Raw genomic sequence first — 21,609 nt, forward strand, 5'->3', positions numbered from 1 at the left:
CAGTTCCCCATGCTGGCTCAGGAATTCTGGGAGTTGAAGTCCACGAGTCATAAAAGAGCCAAAGTTCCCCACCCTTGGTAGAGCTCTGAAAACAAAAGGGAAAATAAAACGAAGGCCCTCTCATCGATCTGAATTTTACAGGCAGCCCTCAACTTACAGCAGTTCGTTTAGTGACTGTTCGAAATTACAACAGCACAGAAAAAAGTGACTTATGACCATTTTTCACATTTAACGACGGTGGCAGCATCCCCATGCTCACACGATCAAAATTTGCATGCTTGGCAAGTGACGCGTATTTGTGACGGTTGCAACGTCCTGGGGATCACGTGATCCCCTTCTGCGACCTTCTGACAACGGGGAAAGCCAGATCCACTTAACAAACAGGTTACAGGTAGTCCTTGATTCACGACCGTAATGGAGCCCCAATTTTCTGTTACTAAGACATTTTGTTCACTGAGTCTTGCTCCATTTTATGACCTTTCTTTGCCCTGGTTGTTGTGAATCACTGCAGTTGTTAAGTTAGTAACCCCGTTGTTAAGTGAATCTGGCTTCCCCATTGTCTTTGCTGGTCGGAAGGTCGCAAAAGGGGATCACGTGACTCTGGGACACTGCGACCGTCATAAATATGAGTCAGGTGCCTGAATTAGCATCATGTGACCAAGGAGGGTCCAGCTTGAATTTTGGGCTGGATATGAGCTCCAGAATCACCCAGAACCATCCAGCCCAAATCTGGAGATTCATATGTTCCCAGGTGCGCAGATTAAAGATCCGGTCTGTTTCTGGAATCTCAACCGGCTTCTGGGCAGCCAGGCCAGCGTTAGCAGCGGACCGTGTGGTTGGTCCAAAGCCTCACCTGACGGTAGAGGCTCAAGGCGACCGGCTGATTCTGCAAAGCCATGAAGAAGTCGCCCCGGCTGAGTTCGTCCTTCAGGCGGGAGATGACGGTGTAAACTGAGCAGGAAGAAAAACAAAGAGGAGGGAACGTTTGCCGGCCTGCTCCATCCTCTCGGCTGGGGAGGATGGGGGCTGCAGTTCTCAGCCCAGACCGCGGATTAATTTGCTCTTGCCTTCTCCTGGCAAGATGCATCTAGGGGATGCTGGGGGGGGGGGGAATTCCCCTTTTTTTTCTTCCTAGACTTGCCTTAGCATCTCAGCATAATCTGCCATGGCTTCAGAGAGAGAGATTGCTAAAATGGCTGGACATTCTATATTTGTACTGTAATTTTATTGTGATTTTCTATCTATCTATCTATCTATCTATCTATCTATCTATCTATCTATCTATCTATCTATCTATCTATCTATCTATCTATCTATCATTGTCTGCCTGTCTGTTCTGTACCAGCCTGCTACCGGCCCTGCAGAAAAGGCAGGGACAACCCCTTTTACAAGAAGGCAAGAGGCTGGAATTGCGCCTGCCAAATTTATTGCTACAAAAACAAACGGAACAAGAGAAACCAAGAAACAGGAGCTTTAAGAAACAGGAACTATCCAAGCGGTTGCCTTCAGCAAACCAGCCCTCCCCACACATTCCCCTTATATAGAGTTCAGGGCGTGGCTTCTCTCTGCCTCCTTCCGAGGAGCCCCATTGCCTTCCTCTGTTTACTCCTAATTGACTGCCTCCTGCGTCGGGCGTCCTTGAACAGGGCCAGCTGTGGGTCATCTTCATCCACGCTGTCAGGCTCACACAGCTGGGTCTCCGTGGTGACCAAGTGGGAGGGGCCTGGCTGAGGGCTCTCATCAGCAAGATCTTCAACCCCCTCAGCAAGGTCTTCAACACCTCCCTCCTCCTCCTCTGAGTCATCCGACCCAACTGCCGAACCCACAGGCTGACCCTGAATCACAACACTATCTATCATCTGTCTATCATCTATCTATCTATCTATCTATCTATCTATCTATCTATCTATCTATCTATCTATCCATCCATCCATCCATCCATCCATCTATCTATCTATCTATCTATCTATCTATCTATCTATCTATCTATCTATCTATCTATCTATCATCTTTCTCTATCATTGTCTGCCTGTCTGTTTATCATCTGTCTATCCATCTATCATCTTTTTCATCTCTATCATCTATTATGTATCTCTATCATCTATCTATATCGTCTATCTACCTATTATCTATGTATCTATCATCTATCATCTATCACTATCATCTATTATCTATCTATCTCTATCATCTATCTTTCATCTCTCTATCTATTATCTATCTATCATCTCTCTCTCTCATTGTCTGCCTGTCTATCTGTTTATCAACTGTCTGTCTGTCTGTCTGTCTGTCTGTCTGTCTGTCTGTCTGTCTGTCTGTCTATCTATCTATCTATCTATCTATCTATCTATCTATCTATCTATCTATCTATCTCTATCATCTATCTATCTGTCTATCTATCTGATCTCTTTCTATCTTAATATCTATCTCAATATCTATCACCACCCATTCTCTCTCTCTCCCTCTCCCATCTTAAAGCATGCAGGCCGGGGAATTCTGGGAGTTGAAGTCCATGCCTCTTAAAGTTGCCAAGTTTGAAACACACAAATATCAGGTCAATGCTAGGTTAACTTTTTACAAAGAAGACGAAACAGTGGGAAGTCCTGATTGAGGCTGCAGCATCCCCCCCCCCGGCCCCTCGCCCCGTAAGCCTCCCAGCTGTGCTGGAGGACATGAAACGTAATGGACACCCCCAACCCGACACCCCGCCCCTATTTACCCAGGTCACTGTCCCCACTCTCGATGGCTCTGCTCAGTGCCAGCTGGCTTTTGTTCATCGTCAGTAAAAGAGGAACCTGCTTTCCCGGCCGTGGTTCGTATTCCAGCAGCTGTGAAAAAAAAAAAACCCCACAAGGTTTCCGTCAGGGGATTCTGGGAGTTAGAAGTTCACACGTCTTCAAGTTGCCAAGGTTGGAAAACGCTGATCCAGCACAACAACTAGTGTGTGGTTGACCCAATCAGTCTGCAGCAAGAGCATATATGCTGAAGCCATTTCGTATTTTTCCAGGCAGGGAGATAAGAGGCGCTTTCACAATAAAGAAAGGGGGGCGGTCAACCTATTTCCCAAAGCCCCCGAAGGCAGGACCAGAAGCAACGGATGGAAACTCATTAAGGAGAGAAGCAACCTAGAACTAAGGAGGAATTTCCTGACCGGGAGCCCAATTAACCAGTGGAACAGCTTGCCACCAGAAGTTGTGGGTGCTCCATCACTGGAGGGTTTTTAAGAGGAGACTGGACAACCATTTGCCTGGAATGGTATAGGGTCTCCTGCCTGAGCAGGGGGTTGGACTAGATGACCTCCGAGGTCCCTTCCAACTCTGTTGTTCTTTTTCTTCTGTATCAGGATTACGGGTGGCTTTATAGCAGAGTTCCAGGATCTCAGGGGCTGCCCCAAAGAAGATGGGGGGCGGTCAACCTATCCCCCAAAGCGCCCGAAGGCAGGACGAGAAGCCACGGATGGACACTCGTCAAGGAGAGAAGCAAGCTAGAACTAAGGAGGAATTTCCTGACCGGGAGCCCAATTAACCAGTGGAACCGCCTGCCTCCAGAAGTTGTGGGTGCTCCATCACTGGAGGGTTTTTAAGAAGAGACTGGACAGCCATTTGCCTGGAATGCTATAGGGTCTCCTGTCTAAGCAAGGGGTTGGACTAGATGACCTCCAAGGTCCCTTCCAGATCAATTCTAATTCTAATTCTAATTCTAATTCTAATTCTAATTCTAATTCTAATTAATTCTAATTCTAATTCTAATTATTTCTAATTCTAATTCTAATTCTAATTCTAATTATCTAGAAAGCTAGCATGCCAGGGAAAAATGCTAGGGCAGAACCCACTCCTCTGACCTGCCCCGTTTCCAATAAACATTTTTGCAACTAAGAAGCTCGCAAACCCCAGTAGCCCAGAAGAGGGGACCAATTTAATTAATTTTTTTAAATTCCATTTATTTATTAAATTTTATTCATTTGCTAAATTTTGATGCCGCCCTTCTCCCCTGCAAGGCGACAATTATCTTTCTTCTTGAGAGAAACAACAATAATAAAGTTGGAAGGGACCTTGGAGGTCATCTAGTCCAACCCCCTGCTCAGGCAGGAAACCCTATGCCATTTCAGGCAAATGGCTGTCCGGTCTCTTCTTAAAAACTTCCAGTGTTGGAGCATTCACCACCTCTGGAGGCAGGTTGTTCCACTGGTTAATTGTTCTGACTGTCAGGAAGTTTCTCCTTAGTTCCAGGTTGCTTCTCTCCTCCATGAGTTTCCTTCTGTTGCTTCTTGTCCTGCCTTCAGGCGCTTTGGAGAACAGCTTGACTGCCTCTTCTTTGGGGCAGCCCCTGAGATACTGGAACGCTGCTATTATGTCCCCCCCGCATCCTTCTCTCCATTGAACTAGAGATACCCAATTCCGGCAACCGTTCCTTGTATGTTTTAGCCTCCTGCCTCTTGGACCCTCCTTCCCTGCCAAACCCCCCCACCCCCCCGGATGGATCAGGACCCCTTTCCCGCGAACCTTAATAGCCAGCTGCGGCCGGTTGCTCTCGTACGCCTGTGTAGCGATGTCGGAGTACGAAATGCCCACCGCATCCCCGAGCTTCTGGTTGATGACGTGGGCCAATTCTTCATCCGACTTGTCTCTCTGCTGAACCTGAGAAAGGGCGTGGAGCGAAGGGGTGGGCGTGAAGAAGCAATTTCAAGCCGTCCTCGCTTAACGACCGTTTGTTGAAATTACGACGCTGCTGAATGAAAGGATTTATGAACTGCGCCCCCAGCCCCAGCCCCAAGTTAACGGCCGTCACAGTGCCCGGGGATCACGTGATGTGCCACCTGGACGCTAGGCAGGCTTGTTCAAGACTGAACGACGGTTTTCCGGATCGTACCTTGTAACAGGCCCAGTGGGCCAAAATCCGGCTTATTCCTTGGAATTCGGAAAGACGGAGATACTCGCAAATCTTGATGGCCACCGGATAAAGTCTTCTTAAAACCACCCTAAGATACAACGGCCAAAGGAAGGGGTCACACCTTTAGGCTACCAGCCATGGGATGTAGCCCGAATTCTCAAGGAGCAGGCAAAAGGGTTTAGGGAAAGCCTCCAGCTTTAGGGATAGTCTATCTTGGGCTACAGAGAGCCAGTTTGGTGTAGTGATTGAAGCACCAGGCTAGGAACCGGGAGACTCTGAATTCTAGTCCCACTTTAGGCATGAAAGGCGGCTGGGTGACTTTGGGCCAACCACTAGGAGACGGTGAGTTCTAGTCCCACTTTAGGCAGGAAAGCACTGGATAACTCTGGGCCAATCACCAGGAGACAGTGAGTTCTAGTCCCGCCTTTGGCATGAAAGCTGGCTGGGTGACTTTGGGCCAACCACCAGGAGACGGTGAGTTCTAGTCCCACCTTAGGCAGGAAAGCACTGGATAACTCTGGGCCAATCACCAGAAGACAGTGAGTTCTAGTCCCGCCTTTGGCATGAAAGCACTGGGTAACTCTGGGCCAATCACCCACAGATAGTGAGTTCTAGTTCTGCTTAGGTAGGAAAGCTGGCTGGGTGACTCTGGGCCAATCACCAGGAGACAGTGAGTTCTAGTCCAGATTTAGGAATGAAAGCCAGCTGAGTGACTTTGGGCCAGTCACTCTGGCCCAAAAACTATCCAGGATGTCTCGAAGAACCAACCAGATCGAACACAACAACAACAACAACAATAATCCAGCAAAGCTACAAAAAAACTGCGCTACTCGGAACATCTTACATTTTAAGGAGATATCTGGTTGATACCTAGGATGCTGGCAGCAACCCGTGTCGACCGTTAGTGCCAGTCAATTTGAGTGTTCAATTGACTGAGTTTCATGTTTAATGAATAAGTTAAAATAATAATAATAATAATAATAATAATAATAATAATAATAATAATAATAATAATAGTAATAGTAATAGGATGCTGGCAGCAACCCATGTCAACCATTAGTGCCAGTCAATTTGAGTGTTCAGTTGACTGTTTCATGTTTAATGAATAAAAGTTTATTATTATTATTATTATTATTATTATTATTATTATTATTATTATTTATTATTATTATTATTATTATTATTATTATTATTATTATTATTATTATTATTATAGTAATAGTAACATAGTAACATTTATAGGAGAGATACGTTACCGATCCAGCAAAACCTCCTTGGTCAGCTGCTTGTACCTGTAAATCATCTATTAAGGAGGAAGAACTTTCTGGGACTGGTTGGTCCCCCTATCTTGAAGGAGGGGAGATGAAAAGATTCCCAGAGATAAAGCTGGTGAGACCCCCCCACCCTCAGGTTAGTCAGAGGAAAGGGCTACAAGCCAGGTTGAGGCCTGGAAAACAGATGTCACTCAAAGGGATGATGGATGGGATGGCAGCGGTGACGTCTAAGCAGCATCCGCAAGTTAGATCTGCAGCCGGGTACCACTTCTGAGCTGCAGAACTCTATACAGCCACTAGAGGGCAGTATGGGGCAAGAGAGAACGTTTGCATCTCTTGGTTGCCCTCTAGTGGTGGGTTTAGTCTACGCGCCCCGAGGATGCTTCTCCTGCCACAGGCTGCCCTCGACTTACGAGCATTTGTTTAGTGACTGTTTGAAGTTACAATGGCAATGGGGGGAAAAGGTGACTAATGACCGTTTTTCACACTTACGACCACTCACTCACTCACCCTTGGTCGCATGATCAAAATTCAGCCGTTTGGCAACTGACTCGTCTTTACGACGGTTGCAGTATCCCGAGGTCAGGTCTTTGGTGGACTTCTGATGAGCCAAGTCAATGGGGAAAGTGAGATTCTCTTAATGGCTGCATGTTTCATTGAAGAAGTGCAGTGATTTGCTTTACAACCATGAGCGAAAAGGTCGTAAAATGGGGCAAAACTCGCTTAACAACCGCCCTGCTTAGCAATGGAAATTTCGGCCTCAGTCGTGGTCGTAAGCTGAGGACTACCTGTATTTTTTATTAAACAGCAGAAACTTTTTCGCTAAGAATGGGAACAAAATCGACTGGTTGAGTTAGGACAGGGGCCTTCAAACTTGGCTCTTTTATGTCTTGTGGACTTCAACTCCCAGCGTGCCTGGCTGAGGAATTCTGGGAGTTGAAGTCCACGAGTCATAAAAAGGCCAAGTTTGAAGACCCCTGATATAGACTTTAAGAGGAGTGGACTTCAACTCCCAGAATTCCTCAGCCAGCATGCCTGGCTGAGGAATTCTGGGAGTCGAAGTCCACGAGTCATAAAAGGGCCAAGTTTGAAGACCCCTGATGTAGACTTTAAGAGGAGTGGACTTCAACTCCCAGAATTCCTCAGCCAGTGTGCCTAGCTGAGGATTTCTGGGAGTTGAAGTCCACAAGTCATGAAAGGGCCACGTTTGAAGACCCCTGAGTTAGGAGCTGACCAAACTCCAGTTTCCCATGACCCATTTTGGTTCCGCCATCAGGAAAGGATACTGATCGAAACTGAGGGGCATCCCAATCTGGTAATCTCGGACGGCGTTAAGCACCCGCAGATCTCGGCAGGTTTCGACAAAGTTCTCCGGAGCAAATTTGTCGATGAAGCATTTTCCAAACGAGGCTGCCTACAGGTAGAGAAAGGAGGAGTAAAGGAGGGAATTATTTTTCCTCTTAAAAGTGCAAGCTTCTAGACCTTACATTGACCAGTGCAGTTAGAAAGCTTGCAAAGGGAATTCTGGGAGTTGAAGTCCACATATGTTAAAGCATGCAGGCTGGGGAATTCTGGGAGCTGAAGTCCACCCATCTTAAAGCTTGCTGGCTGGGGAATTCTGGAAGCTGAAGTCTACATATTTTAAAGCTTGCTGGCTGGAGGATTCTGGGAGTTGAAGTCCACATATCTTAAAGCATGCAGGCTGGGGAATTCTGGGAGCTGAAGTCCACCCATCTTAAAGCTTGCTGGCTGGAGGATTCTGGGAGTTGAAGTCCACCCTTCTTAAAGCTTGCTGGCTGGAGGATTCTGGGAGTTGAAGTCCACATATCTTAAAGCATGCAGGCTGGGGAATTCTGGGAGCTGAAGTCCACCCATCTTAAAGCTTGCTGGCTGGGGAATTCTGGAAGCTGAAGTCTACATATCTTAAAGCATGCAGGCTGGAGGATTCTAGGAGTTGAAATCCATGTGTTTTAAAGCATGCAGGCTGGGGAATTCTGGGAGTTGAAGTCCCATCTTCAACTTCTCAAGTTTCTAACCACTGGTCTCTCCCAACGCTCCCTCTGTTTTCCCACCTGAGCAAGGGTTTACCTGTCCACCTTACCTGGAGCAGAGCCTTCTGGATGGGCGGGGAGTGTTCGTAGCTGGCTGCTTTAATGCACTGCTCAACCGCCTCAGGAAGCAACTTCTGCTCCTTAATTTCACGCAGGTATTCATCCGCCTTCTGGCTTTCCTTCTGCCAGGAGAGAGTTTAAATTTGAATTTCAAGTTTCAATTTGGGACTCCATTGTGGTCGTAAGTCAAGGACAACCGATACAGAACTGAGCTCTAGGGGGCCTGAAATTTCTGTTCCTAAGCGAATCAAGTTGTTACGTGAATTTTGCCCCATCGGGCGACCTTTCTTGCCACCGTCGTTAAGCGAATCAGTGCGGTTAACAGGGTCGTCAAGTGAGTCTGGCTCCCACATTGACTTGGCTTGGTCAGAAGGTGGCCAAAGGGGATCGCGAGACCTTGGGACGCTGCGACCGTCATAAATACGAGTCGGTTGCCAAGGGTCTGAATTCTGATCACGTGACTGCAACGGTCGTAAGTGTGAAAAAACTATTAAGATATTTAATTTAATAGCCGGAACAATACAGAATATAATAGGCCAGAAGACACAGTTATAGTTGATTGATGGGAGAGGGCGGGCTCCTGCATGAGGGAATCTACGTTGGGATTGGTTGCTGGGCGAGAAGGGGGAGGTTCCCTTTTTCCCCGCCTTTTTAAAAAATTCCGCGTGCTCTGCAGGCTGTTCTGCGATTTACCTGCGATGGGCCGGACTATCTTGCTATAATTATAAACGTAAAATATATTTGTTGATAAAAAAACTACAGGGAGTCCTCGACATCAATTTTTCCAGTGCCGCTGTAACGTTGAACAGTCACTAAACGCACCGTTGTAAGTCAAGGACTGCACGTATCTCGGATCGATGCTTAATAATAAAACTTTTCCTCAAAATTGTAACGTGGGGTCTTTCCGAACAAATGCATCTCGTTTCCCAAAGTCACGGCTCCCGGTTATGGACATCTCTGCAGCGTTAACAACAGGAGCGTGCAGGTGGTCCTCAATTTTCGACGATTCATTTAGCGACCGTTCAAAGTTACAACCGCCCTGGAAAAAGGGACTTAGCCCATTTTTCGCACTTACGACCCTCTCGTAGCATCCGATTACGTGATTTACATTCATATGCTTGGCAACGGGTTCAAATTTATGACCATGGGGTCGTGCAGTCCCTTTTTGCGCCCTTCTGACAAGCAAAGTCAATGGGGGAAGCCAGATTCGCTTAACAACCCGCTTACTAATTTAACAACTGCAGTGATCCCCTTAACAACGGTGCCAAGAAAGGTCATAAACGGGGAGAAAACTCACTTAAGAAGATTTTTCTAGCATTTTACCTCGTATTCCTTTTTTATTATTATTATTATAAGTTTTATTAAATTTTTCAGAAGTACAATCTTTAGAGCTTAGTAAACAACATGATGTCTGGGTTCACGTATTTAACATTAACTTCTTCAATATAAATCTATTCAGTACTGCACAACTCCACTATTTTTTCCCCCTGATCCTCCTTTATTCCCCATATTTTTTTTTCCTTTTTCCCCTCATTAGACAATTCTTGGTACTATTGATGTATATAAAATTAGATGTAGACATCTTCATCGTATTTTACTAATATTATACAAATAATAATAATATCAATTCACAAGTCAATATCCTGTTTTTCGTGCTCTTGTTAAAGTTTGATTTTCCATCAATAGATAGTGTCTTTTGTCATTTATGATTTTCTCAAAATTATTTACATCTATGTAGCTAAAAAGTTGTATTCATACCAATCCTCCTCTTATTTTCCCATTTCCCATATCGAAAGAAGAAGAAAAAAGTGCTACGGTATTTTAGTTCTAAATCATATCTTTCATTATAAAAGTCTAAATGTATCTAAGGGTCATCCGTTGTTTTAATCTTAATTCAAACAAGTGTTCAAACATACGACGCCCCCTCAAATAGGTCAAATCCTTTCATTTTTTTTAAAATCTAACTCTCACTTTCTTTCTTTGCCAAGTTGTTTTCCAAGCCAAGCCAATTAAATCGCCCAGGAATTTTCTATTTTTATGCAAGTTTCTTGGTATGAGGAAGACAATTTAGGTAGGGTATTTTTATTTTTATTTATTTTGGAGGGGGGGAAATTCCGCTCCATTTGTGTTCCTTACGCAACTCCCACCGTCCTTCTCCCTCAATTTCTCCCTCCGTCTTTTGTCTCCCAAATTGTAACATTACCCCTGTTCCATCCCCCCAAATCTTCTTCCTTCTCATCAGGTGCATCTTGCAGACTTAAAAGGGTAAAGGAGTCTTTTGCATTGTCGTTGTTACGGGCAAGTCTTGCAGTGTTTTATTTGTGTACGGCAGGGCTTTTCAACCAGTGGCACGGGTACCACCTGTGGTACGTTGGCACCTGGCAGGTGGTACGCGGCCATCCTAGAAAAGTGGTAGCAGGGGAGGGGAACGAGCTGAACCGGTGGCAGCACCGCACAAGCCTGAGCGAGAGACGGCTGGAGCTGCAGGGCTGTCGGGGCTCAGCGGAAGCGCCAGGATCAGCGCCAGGATCCAGCTGGAGCTCAGCGCCGATCCCGACACTTTTGCTGAGCCCAGAAGAAGCGCCGATCAGCTGGAATCTTGCAGCATCTCCAGGGTCTTGTGACTTACATTCAGATGCTTGGCAACCGATTCATATTTATGACGGTCACAGTGTCCCAGGGTCATGTGAAGGAAGCAAAACCTGCTGCAACTACCGAGCAGAGGGGGGGAATAAAAACCAAACACCCCCACCTCCCACCCCTAGTGCCAATCCTCAACAGAAATGCTCACAACCATGAAAACCTCGGACAGGAGGAAGAGCGCTACGGGCGGGCAGGCAGGTGTCTTGTTCAGCTGTGGCTTGGGGGCACTTTTTTCAGTGCCACTGTAACTTCGAACAGTTACTAAATGAACTGTTGTAAGTCGAGGACTACCTGCACTTCATCACTTTCTCTTTTTTTTTTTGGTCATCAAGTTTTTGACCCCTTGCTAGGCGACTGGTGGTACTCGGATGTCGCCATATCCTAAAAGTGGTACAACGGGTGAAAAAGATTGAAGAGCCCTGGTGTATGTTAGTTTATATTTCCCTTCTTTCATCTCTTCCGTCTCTCGGTCCCTTTCCTCTGATTTGTCTTCCGATCTCCGGTTTGCTCGTTCATCTTTTGTAGTCGTTGTCTGGGAACTTTCTAGTTGCAGATTTAATTTGGAGATGCGCTCATTTACATTATCTACTTTATTTTTAGTCTTTGAGACTGGGATTACCTCGTATTCTTTCTGCGCTTCAAGCAGCAAAGCCCCGGGCGACATGGAGGCGATCCGGAAGATCTCCTCGCTGGCCTCTGAAAGAGAAAAAACAGGGGCGGGAAGGCTGGCTGGGTCGATCCAAGTCTTGGCTCTATTTAAAAAGTCAGGGAAAGTTTCTAGTCCTCTTTGTTCACAGTTGGGCCGTTTAAAAGTTGGGGAAAGTTTCTAGTCCTCTTTGTTCACGATCAAACTATTTAAAAGTCGGGGAGAGTTTCTAGTCCTCTTTGTTTACAGTTGAACTATTTAAAAGTTGGGGAGTTTCTAGTCCTCTTTGTTTACGGTCGGGCTATTTAAAAGTCAGGGAACGTTTCTAGTCCTCTTTGTTTACAGTTGAACTATTTAAAAGTTGGGGAGTTTCTAGTCCTCTTTGTTTACGGTCGGACTATTTAAAAATCGGGGAAAGTTTCTAATCCTCATGGTCGGGCCATTTAAAAGTCAGGGAAAATTTCTAGTCCTCTTAGTTCACGGTCAGGCCAGAAAAACCCACCTGGGATCTCGTGGAGAAATTCATGGGTGGAGCGAGAAAAAATGCGCACCCCATCCAGCTCTGGGACCAGATGCGAATCCTCGTTCAGAGGGTATCTGTGGGTTGGCGTTAAGGAAATGTGGAGCTGGTCTTTGGAAATCAATAAAGATAATCTCTGCTGATAACTGCAATTTGCTCCTACCTCAGGAAACCCCCATAGGTTGGAGAACAACATCCACATCCAAAGGTAGACTGCTTCAAATTATGGAGGCTCAGCGTTCTCCCTGGTTGCAAGTCACATTTTTCAGGGCCAATCTGAGCGGTCCCTAAATGAATAGGTGTAAGTTGAGGACTACCTGTAAACTTTTTTTTTAAAAAAAACCCCCGCCCCCTGCCACCACCAAATAAAAAATGAGTAAGGATACTGAATGCTTTGCTGGTCGCTTCCAGCAACCACCAGGCACCGATCCCAGGCCATCACAACAGCACGCTGGCGGCTCTGCTGTCGCGTACACCTGCCATGTTAAGAAGACAGAGTAGCAGAATAACAAGAGTGGGACGGGACCGTGGAGGTCTTCTAGTCCAACCCCCAAGCCCAAGCAGGAGACCCTCCACCATTCCAGAACAAGTGGCTGCCCAGTCTCTTCTTAAAAGTGTTGGAGCACGCACAACTTCTGGTGGCAAGCTGTTCCACTGGTTAATTGTCCTCACTGTCAGGAAATTCCTCCTAAGTTCTAGGTTGCTTCACTCCTTGATTAGTTTCCATCCATTGCTCCTTGTCTTGCCTTCAGGCACTTTTGGAGAAGAGCTTGACTGCCTCTTCTTTGGGGCAGCCCCTGAGATACTGGAAGGCTACTATCATGTCACCCCTCGTCCTTATGTTGATTAAACTGGACATTCCCAATTCCTGCAACCGTTCCTTATATGTTTTAGCCTCCAGTCCCCTGATCCTCTTTGTTGCTCTTCTCTGCACTCTTTCCAAGAGTCTCGACATCTTTTTTACATCATGGTGACCAAAACTGGATGTAGGATTCCAAGTGTGTTGTTGTTGTTGCTGTTAGTTGTGAAGTCGTGTCCGACCCATCGCGACCCCACGGACAACGTTCCTCCAGGCCTTCCTGTCCTCCACCATCTTCTGGAGTCCATTTAAGCTCATGCCTCCTGCTTCAGGGACTCCATCCAGCCACCTCGTTCTCTGTCGTCCCCTTCTTCTCTTGCCCGCAAGTGTGATAGACAACTCCACAAGAGTCAGCAAAGGCCGTCTGACCCGGTTGTGGAGTTTAGGCTTTGGAATCCCATCCCAGCAGGCATCAGGAGGACTCTCATAGCCCTGGCTTTGATTACAGGCAGTCCTCAACTTACGACCATAATCGACCCCCCCACACACACACACATTTCGGTTGCTTAGCAAGATGGTCGTTAAGTGAGTTTTGCCCCAAGTCACCCAGCCGTTAGGTCAATCCAGCTTTCCCACGGACCTCGCTTTATCAGAAGGTCCCAAAAGGGGATCCTGGAGCAGTGTGACCGTCATAAGTACAAGTCAGTTGCCAAGCATTTCAGTTTTGATCGCGTGACCCTGGGGATGCTGCAGCGGTGGTTAAGTGTGAAAAATGGTTCTTTTCTCAGTGGTAACTTGAAAGCCACTAAACCAGGGGTAGGCAACCTCGGCTCTTTTATGACTCATGGACTTCAACTCCCAGAATTCCTGAGTCAGCTATGCTGACTCAGGAATTCTGGGAGTTGAAGTCCAGGAGTCATAAAAGAACCGAGGTTACCTACCCCTGCACTAAACAAACCGTCGTAGTTGAGGATTGCGTGTACTCAGTTTTAGGGAATGGCGGGAGAAGGGGTCCCGGGTTTAGGGGTGCTTACCAGGCCATCTGCTTGGGGCAGGATCGGTAGTCGCAAGCGAACTCAGCCATTTTTTCCTGGCAGGAAGCAGAAGAAGAAGAAAGCAGGCAATGGAGGCAAGCCGGCCAGCTAATCGACAAAAATGGCCGACTTTTCACCCCACTTGGGGCGTCTAAAGCCAGCTAACTGGGGACTTCTGGGAATTGACGTCCTCTTATGCTGGCAAGGGAATTCTGGGAGTTTAAATCCACCCACGCTGGCAGGGGAATTCTGGGAGTTTAAATCTACCCGCGCTGGCAGGGGAATTCTGGGAGTTTAAATCCACCCGTGCTGGCAGGGGAATTCTGGGAGTTTAAATCCATCCGTGCTGGCAGGGGAATTCTGGGAGTTTAAATCCACCTGTGCTGGCAGGGGAATTCTGGGAGTTTAAATCCACCCGTGCTCACAGGGGAATTCTGGGAACTAAGATCCATCCATAGTGGCAGGGGAATTCTGGGAGCTAAAATTCAGCAATATGGGCAGGGAATTCGGGGAGTTTAAATCCACCCGTGCTCACAGGGGAATTCTGGGAACTAAGATCCATCCATAGTGGCAGGGGAATTCTGGGAGCTAAAATTCAGCAATATGGGCAGGGAATTCGGGGAGTTTAAATCCACCCGTGCTCGCAGGGGAATTCTGGGAACTCAGATCCATCCATAGTGGCAGGGGAATTCTGGGAGCTAAAATTCAGCCATATGGGCAGGGAATTTGGGGAATCTAAATCCACCCGTGCTCTCAGGGGAATTCTGGGAACTAAGATCCATCCATAGTGGCAGGGGAATTCTGGGAGCTAAAATTCAGCCATATGGGCAGGAAATTCGGGGAGTTTAAATCTCACCTTTAAGTTTGACCGCCCCATCCAGACGTAGCCGGTGTCGGTGAAGAGGGCCAAAAACCGGTGGTTGAACGACACGGCCATCCTGAGGAAGCAGCCGGCGTGTGGGCTGAGCCCAGGCAGGGTCTACAGAAAGGAAAGGAGACCACCAGTTAAAGTCAAGTCCATGTTGCCCTTCCACAGATTGACTGGTCCTCTTACAGTGCAGGGAGTTGACTTACGACCACAGTTGGGCCCACAAGGTGTTCGTTAAGCGAGCCATGCCCAAACTGATGACCTTCCTGTGGTGGACATTAAGTGAATCCTGCTTTCCCCATTGACTTGGCTTCTTGGAAGCCATCCGAGAAGGTCACGGAGGGGGACCACATGATCCCGGGATGCTGCAACTGCCACATATTTGGTTGGGGGCCAAGCACTCACGCGGCCATCGAGATGTTGTGACGGTTGTGAAGTGTGAGGACCAGTGGTAAAGACCCTAGATCATTTCAGACAAACGGTTTTCCAGTCTCTTCTTAAAAGCCTCCAGGGATGGAGCAGGCATGACGCCTAGTGGCAAGCTGTTCCACTGGTTAACTGTTCTCACTGTAGGAAATTTCTCCTTAATCCCAGATTGCTTCTCCCCTTGATTAGTTTCCATTAATTGTCTCAAGGAGGGATAGAATAGAATAGAATAGAATAGAGTAGAATAGAATAGAATAGAATAGAATAGAATAGAATAGAATAGAATAGAATAGAATAGAATAGAATAGAATAGAATAGAATAGAATAGAATAGAATAGAACAGAATAGAATAATAATAGAATAGAATAGAAATCGAAATAAGAATCGAAATAAGAATCGAATTGAATCGGACCGAATAGAAGAAAGAATAGAATAGAAGAATAATAGAACAGAATACAATAGAAATTGAAATAAGAATCGAAATAAGAATTGAAATAAGAATAGAACAGAATAGAATAGAATAAAAGAATAATAGAATAGAATAAAATAATAGAATAGAATAATAATAGAATAGAACAGAACTGAAATAAGAATCGAAATAAGAATACTGTAGAATAGAATAATAGAATACAATTGAAATAATCGAAATAAGACTAGACTAGACTAGACTAGACTAATAATAGAATAGAATCGAAATAAGAATCGAAATAAGAATGGAATGGAATGGAATGGAAGAGAAGAGAAGAGAAGAGAAGAGAAGAGAAGAGAAGAGAAGAGAAGAGAAGAGAAGAGAGGAGAGGAGAGGAGAGGAGAGGAGAGGAGAGAAGAGAAGAGAAGAGAAGAGAAGAGAAGAGAAGAGAAGAGAAGCTTGAAGGGACCTTGGAGGTCTTCTAGTCTAGCCCCCTGCTCAAGCAGAACAGCCCCTCAAATACATGTTGCACAAGCAAAAGCACTAATGCCCGACTTCTGGCTACAAACCATGGCTTAGCCAGTCAAGACGTCCCGCAGAAAAAGCAACAATTTCACACTGAAAGCAATTTGTCACACGCACCACCGGGATGCAGGAGGCGTCGTCCAGAAGATACAACTCTTGACCGACAGCAAGCAGAATGTTGGTGACCCTGTTTTGGCACAGGACCGTCCAGCATGACGGGGGACCTTGAAGACCTGGCCGGAGAGGGGGGGAAAAAAGAGGTCATCCATCTGAACTTTGGGGGAAGAAGAAATGTTGAACTCTAACCTGGATAGCGACCATTGGATGTGTGTGTGTGTGTGTGTGTGTGTTTTAAAGTATCTCACAAGGGAGTGAGGAGTGAGGGTAGTCCTCGGCTTACGGCCACAATCTGCAATCGTTAATGACAGCGTTGTTAAGTGAATCTGGATCTCTCTCTCCACCACCACCCCCCATTGACTTTGCTGGTGAGAAGGTCGCAAAAGGGAGGACTCTGCGACCGTCATAAATGCGAGTCAGTTGCCAAGTGTGCGAATTTGGATCACGTGACCGTGGGGGAGGCTTCAATGGTCGTTAAGTGGGAAAAGCTTTTTCCAGTGCCGTTGTAACTTGGAACGGTCAGTAAACAAACTGTCATAAGTTGAGGACTGCCTGTATGGGGGCTGCACCCTCCATTGCAAATCATATTTTGCAACTCCAGCCTCCAAGGGCCGTTTTCTGACTAGACTCAGACTCCTGAACCATGAGGTCTAGAAACCTGAGACTTCCTTTCGTGTGGAGCGTTGAAAAAGTCCCGTCTCAGGAAAGACAGCGAGTCCTCGACTTACAAAAGTTCATTTAGCGACCACTCAAAGTTACAACAGCACTGAAAAAAGGGACTTATGATCGTTATTCATACTTACGACCGTCACAGCTTTCCCCCCCACGGTCACATGATCAAAATTCTGACGACGGACAAACTGATTCGTATTTATGACGGCTGCAGCATCCCAGGGTCACGTGATCCCGCTTTTGCGACCTAAGTCAAGATGGAAGCTGTGATGCTCACTTAACAGCTGCCGGGATTCACTTAACAACGGAGCTAAGAGAGGTCGTAAAATGGGGCGAAGCTTGCTTAACAAATGTTTCTCTTAGCAACAGGAATGTTGGGCTCCACTGTGGTCACTACTCAAGGACCACCTGTACAGGGAACCCAAGTCACTTCTCTCCCTGGGACGGTGTTTCGTACAAAAGGAAGCCCGGGGTTTCTAGACCTCATGGTTCGGGAGTCTGAATCCACTTAGCAGCGATCCGGGAAGCTCTGAGGAGGACGACGGAGTCCTACCTGGCACTACGGGAAGTTTGCGTAGCTTCATGTTGTAGATGTTGTTGGCCAGGCTGAACCTGTGTTGAAGGGCGGACAGGATGGCCAAACCGGTGCCGTACGTTGTGTAGAACATCCGGGCCTCCAGCACACGCTCCTGCACCATGTCCTGAGGGAGAAGACAGAAAGGGTGAACTTCACGGAACGTCTGGGCGGATTCTCCGTCCTCCAGGTCAGCGTTGTCCCAAAGGGTTTTTTTTTCCGAAAGGCAACTGGACTTCCTCGAAAACCTTTCGCTTCTCATCCAAGGAGCTTCTTCAGTTCTGACTGAAGGGTGGAGGGTGGAAGGATTTATATTCCTTGCAGTCATCTGCTCATTAGTACTCTCTCTGAGAGCCGTTGAGGCCACCTGCAGGTTTGTCGGTGTCCCCTGGGTCACCTGAGTGGTGCAAATGGGTGGGGAGCCGCCTTGGAACTGCTGAAAGGGCTGTGTTGTAGAGTGGTGACAGAGGATGTCATGTGTGTCCCCCCCCCCATTGAGAGAGGACTGCTCAAATTTTAACCTAGATGGCCTCTTGGACCCCACTTTCAAACCAGCAGTCCTTTCGGTCCAAAATGTGGACTTTACTGTCATCATCATCATCATCATCATGTGAGCCTTGGTGGAGCAGTGGGCTAATGCCTCCTTAAGTAACACCAGCTGCCTGCCATTAGTGCAGGTTCGAGTCCCACCAGGCTCCAGGTTGACTCAGCCTTCCATCCTTCCCAGGTAGGTAAAATGAGGACCCAGACTGTTGGGGGCAATTAAGCTGACTTTGTAATAATGCCGCTTGGGGTGTGTGTGTGAAAGCCCTAATAAGCAGGCATGTACATAGAATGAAGGCTACTGCTAAGCTCGTAAGCCGCCCTGAGTCTTCGGAGAAGGGCGGGATATAAATGGAATTAAAATAAAATAAAAATAAATAAATCATCATCATCCCAAAAACAACTGGAGCACCACTTAAACACTGCAAAGCTACAAAAAAACTGCGCTACTCGGAACATCTTACATTTTAAGGAGATACCCGGTTGATACCTAGGATGCTGGCAGCAACCTGTGTCGACCGTTAGCGCCAGTCAATTTGAGTGTTCAGTTGACTGAGTTTCACGTTTTATGAATAAAAGTTTTATATAATAACAATAATCCCAAAACAACTGGAACACCACTTGAAAACCATCGGCATTGACAAATTCGCCATCAGTCAATCGCCAAAGGCGGCCTTGCTAGGAGCTGCTTCCATCCCGCGACGAGATCTGTAACACCATCCAACATCCACATCTGCCTATCCCAGGTCCTTGGTAAGGACCCGACAGGTAGACAAAAAGGCCAAATCCAGTCTGAACACCTGGCTGACTGTGCGATGAGCAACAACAACAAAGTTGGGAGGGACCTTGGAGGTCATCTAGTCCATCCCCCTGCTCAGGCAGGAAACCCTACACCATTTCAGACCAACGGATGTCCAATCTCTACTTAAAAACTTCCAGTGTTGGAGCATTCACAACTTCTGGAGGCAGGTGGTTCAACGTGTTTATAGTTCCAGTTTGCTTCTCTCCTTGATTAGTTTCCATCTGTTGCTTCTTGTCCTGCCTTTGGGGGCTTTGGAGAACAGGTGGAAAAACCCACCCCCACTTCTTTGGGGCAGCCCCTCAAATACTGGAAGACTGCTATGATGTCACCCCTGGTCCTACTCTTCATTAAACTAGACATCCCCAATTCCAGCAACCATCCTTCATAAGGTTTATCCTCCAGTCCCCCACTAATCACCTTTGATGCTCTTCTTTCTGTTCTTCACAGAGTATTTTTTTTAAAGAAAACCTAGCAACTTTTAGAGGGGTGGATTTCTTTTTTTTTATTAAAGAGTTTTACAAAAACAAAATTTTACAATATATCCCCAAATCCCTCACCCCAAACCCACCCACTTCCCCCCCCCCCACTTCCCAGAGCTAAATACAGGATTATAGTTACAATAATCATATTCTAAATAAAAATTATGCATAATATACAATTAACCAAATTCATAATATGCTTTAACTCCCCTTTAACATAACTGCATACAAAGTACCAATAACAATATCCCACTAAAATCTACTCATAAGCTAAATGGTACTTTTTAGTCCCATATTTGTTCTGAATATAATTTATCCATCTCCTCCAAACTGACATATATATTTCCTGTGAATGATCTTTCAAATAAGCAGAAATCTTACACATTTCTGCAAGATTCGAAACTTTAAACACCCATTCTTCTATAGTAGGCAAACTATCCTTCTTCCAATATTGTCCCACCAGTAACCGTGCTGCTGTTATCATGTTCAACATCAAATTAGTTTCTTTAACATCAAAATCTACAACAATACCCAATAAAAACAATTGCGGGGAAAACTTTATCTTTCTCTTAAAAATCTTTTGAATGTTCCACCAAATTTTAATCCAAAAAACTTTTATATTTCTACAAGTCCACCACATGTGAAAATAAGTAGCTTCTAAACTACCACACCTCCAACATTTAGACTGTAAATTAGGGTGGATTTCGACTCCCAGAATTCTCTAGCCAGCTCTGCATTACAGCTGATCCTCGACTTATGACCGAGCCCCAAATTCCCATTCTACCGCAGACTCCAATTCTCCCTACAGCTAACCCTGGTTGATAACAAAAGTCCAAAGGACACAATCTGGGTTCACACACGCCATGGAAAGCCCTAATGTTCTCGGAGGCTTCGCAATGTGCTCAGAGGCCAGACGATCGTGACTCGAACCCAGCTCAGCCACCACCCTCCGTTTTGGGGTCACTTACGTTGTTCATGGTGACTTTTTTCTTGAATTCGCCAAAAAGGCTGTGGAGAAGGACGATGCCGTTCTCCTGGATGCTGAGCAGGTCCTCGTTGGTGGTCCACCCCAGGAACATGGCTGGAGAATCCTTCCACTGTCGGCAAAGAGATGGAGACGCTTGAAGACTGCTCAACCACAAGTCCCATCAGCCCCAGCAGGTTCCAGGACTCTGCTTTCTGGCTGTCTCTCAAGACTTCGGCCTTGGTTAGCTTTGGTTCATATATATTCCCCTCCCTTCATCCATGGACGCGTGTCCCGCGGATGCAACTACAACTCCCAGTATCCCCAGCCACAACAAGGCTCACCCTTTTGTTCTGTCTAGAATCTGCAAAGCTTGACGGACTACGTCTCCCATCCTGCCTAACAACAGTTTGAGTTGCCTTAGAACTCTGTTTTTCAAAGCTTGGCAACTTGAAAGATCTGCGAACTTCAACTCCCAGAATTCCATAGGCTGGCTGTGGAATTCTGGGAGTTGAAGTCCGCAGGCCTTAAAAGGCGCCAAGCTTTGAAAAACACTGGTCCAGCATGACAGGAAGTCCTCGGCTTACGACCACAATTGTTGCTAAGCAAAACGTTTGTGAGTTCTGCCCCATTTTATGATTTTTCTTGCCACAGTTGTTAAGCGAGTTACTGAAGTTGGTAACATGGCTGTTAAGGGAATCCTGGGGACAATGCAACCGTCATAAATATGAGTCGGTTGCCAAGGGTCTGAATTTTGATCACGTGACCACGGGGATGCTGGAACTGTCGTTAAGTGTCAAAAATGTTCATGTCACTTTTTTCAGTGCCGTTAACTTTGAACTGTCACTAAACAGACCGTCGTAAGTCGGGGGACTAACCTGTACAGGGAGTTACAATGCTCCTTCTGTTTCAAGCCCCATTTTGCAGCTCTGAGCTCCCTGGGTCGCCTGTGTGTAGATTCAGACTCCTGAACCATGAGGTCTAGAAACCTGAGACTTCCTTTAATACAAAACGTTGAAAAAGTCCCATCTCGGGAAATACGGCGAGTCCTCGGCTTATGACAGTTCAGTTTGGTGACCGTTTGAGGGATTTAGGACCGTTTTCCGCCCCTACGAACGTTGTAAAGTCCCTGCCTGGTTTCCCCCACCGACTTTGCTTGTCACAAGGACGCAAAAGGGGATCCCGTCTCACACACACACACACACACACACACACACACACACACACACACGGGACACTGCGACTGTCATAAATATGAGTCAGTTGCCAAGCGTCTGAATTTTTATCCCGTGACCACGGGGACGCTGCAGCAGTCT

The 21,609-nt window shown here is 46.4% G+C and overlaps 1 protein-coding gene and 1 long non-coding RNA gene across 3 annotated transcripts in view; one reads left to right on the top strand and one right to left on the bottom strand.

Moving 5' to 3' along the window:
* Positions 1 to 20,421, bottom strand: part of VPS16 (VPS16 core subunit of CORVET and HOPS complexes) — a 45,752-nt gene extending 25,331 nt beyond the window's left edge. For both annotated transcript variants that reach the window (XM_083367141.1, XM_083367140.1), the window contains exons 1-15: positions 20,298 to 20,421; positions 17,485 to 17,632; positions 16,260 to 16,375; positions 14,771 to 14,893; positions 13,915 to 13,970; positions 12,468 to 12,557; positions 12,064 to 12,158; positions 11,535 to 11,611; positions 8,263 to 8,394; positions 7,448 to 7,575; positions 6,144 to 6,179; positions 4,867 to 4,975; positions 4,500 to 4,634; positions 2,717 to 2,825; positions 854 to 951 (exon numbers count right to left, since the gene is read on the bottom strand). In XM_083367141.1, the coding sequence (XP_083223267.1) occupies positions 854 to 951; positions 2,717 to 2,825; positions 4,500 to 4,634; positions 4,867 to 4,975; positions 6,144 to 6,179; positions 7,448 to 7,575; positions 8,263 to 8,394; positions 11,535 to 11,611; positions 12,064 to 12,158; positions 12,468 to 12,557; positions 13,915 to 13,970; positions 14,771 to 14,893; positions 16,260 to 16,375; positions 17,485 to 17,632; positions 20,298 to 20,408 (1,563 nt within the window). In that variant the 5' untranslated portion in view covers positions 20,409 to 20,421. The remainder of the gene's footprint in view (positions 1 to 853; positions 952 to 2,716; positions 2,826 to 4,499; positions 4,635 to 4,866; positions 4,976 to 6,143; positions 6,180 to 7,447; positions 7,576 to 8,262; positions 8,395 to 11,534; positions 11,612 to 12,063; positions 12,159 to 12,467; positions 12,558 to 13,914; positions 13,971 to 14,770; positions 14,894 to 16,259; positions 16,376 to 17,484; positions 17,633 to 20,297) is intronic.
* Positions 1 to 21,609, top strand: part of LOC310643138 — a 366,287-nt gene that overhangs the window by 88,067 nt on the left and 256,611 nt on the right. The window lies entirely within an intron of this gene.

The sequence above is a fragment of the Vipera ursinii genome, assembly GCF_947247035.1.
Source record: "Vipera ursinii genome assembly, chromosome: 7".
NCBI classification, from domain to species: domain Eukaryota; kingdom Metazoa; phylum Chordata; class Lepidosauria; order Squamata; family Viperidae; genus Vipera; species Vipera ursinii.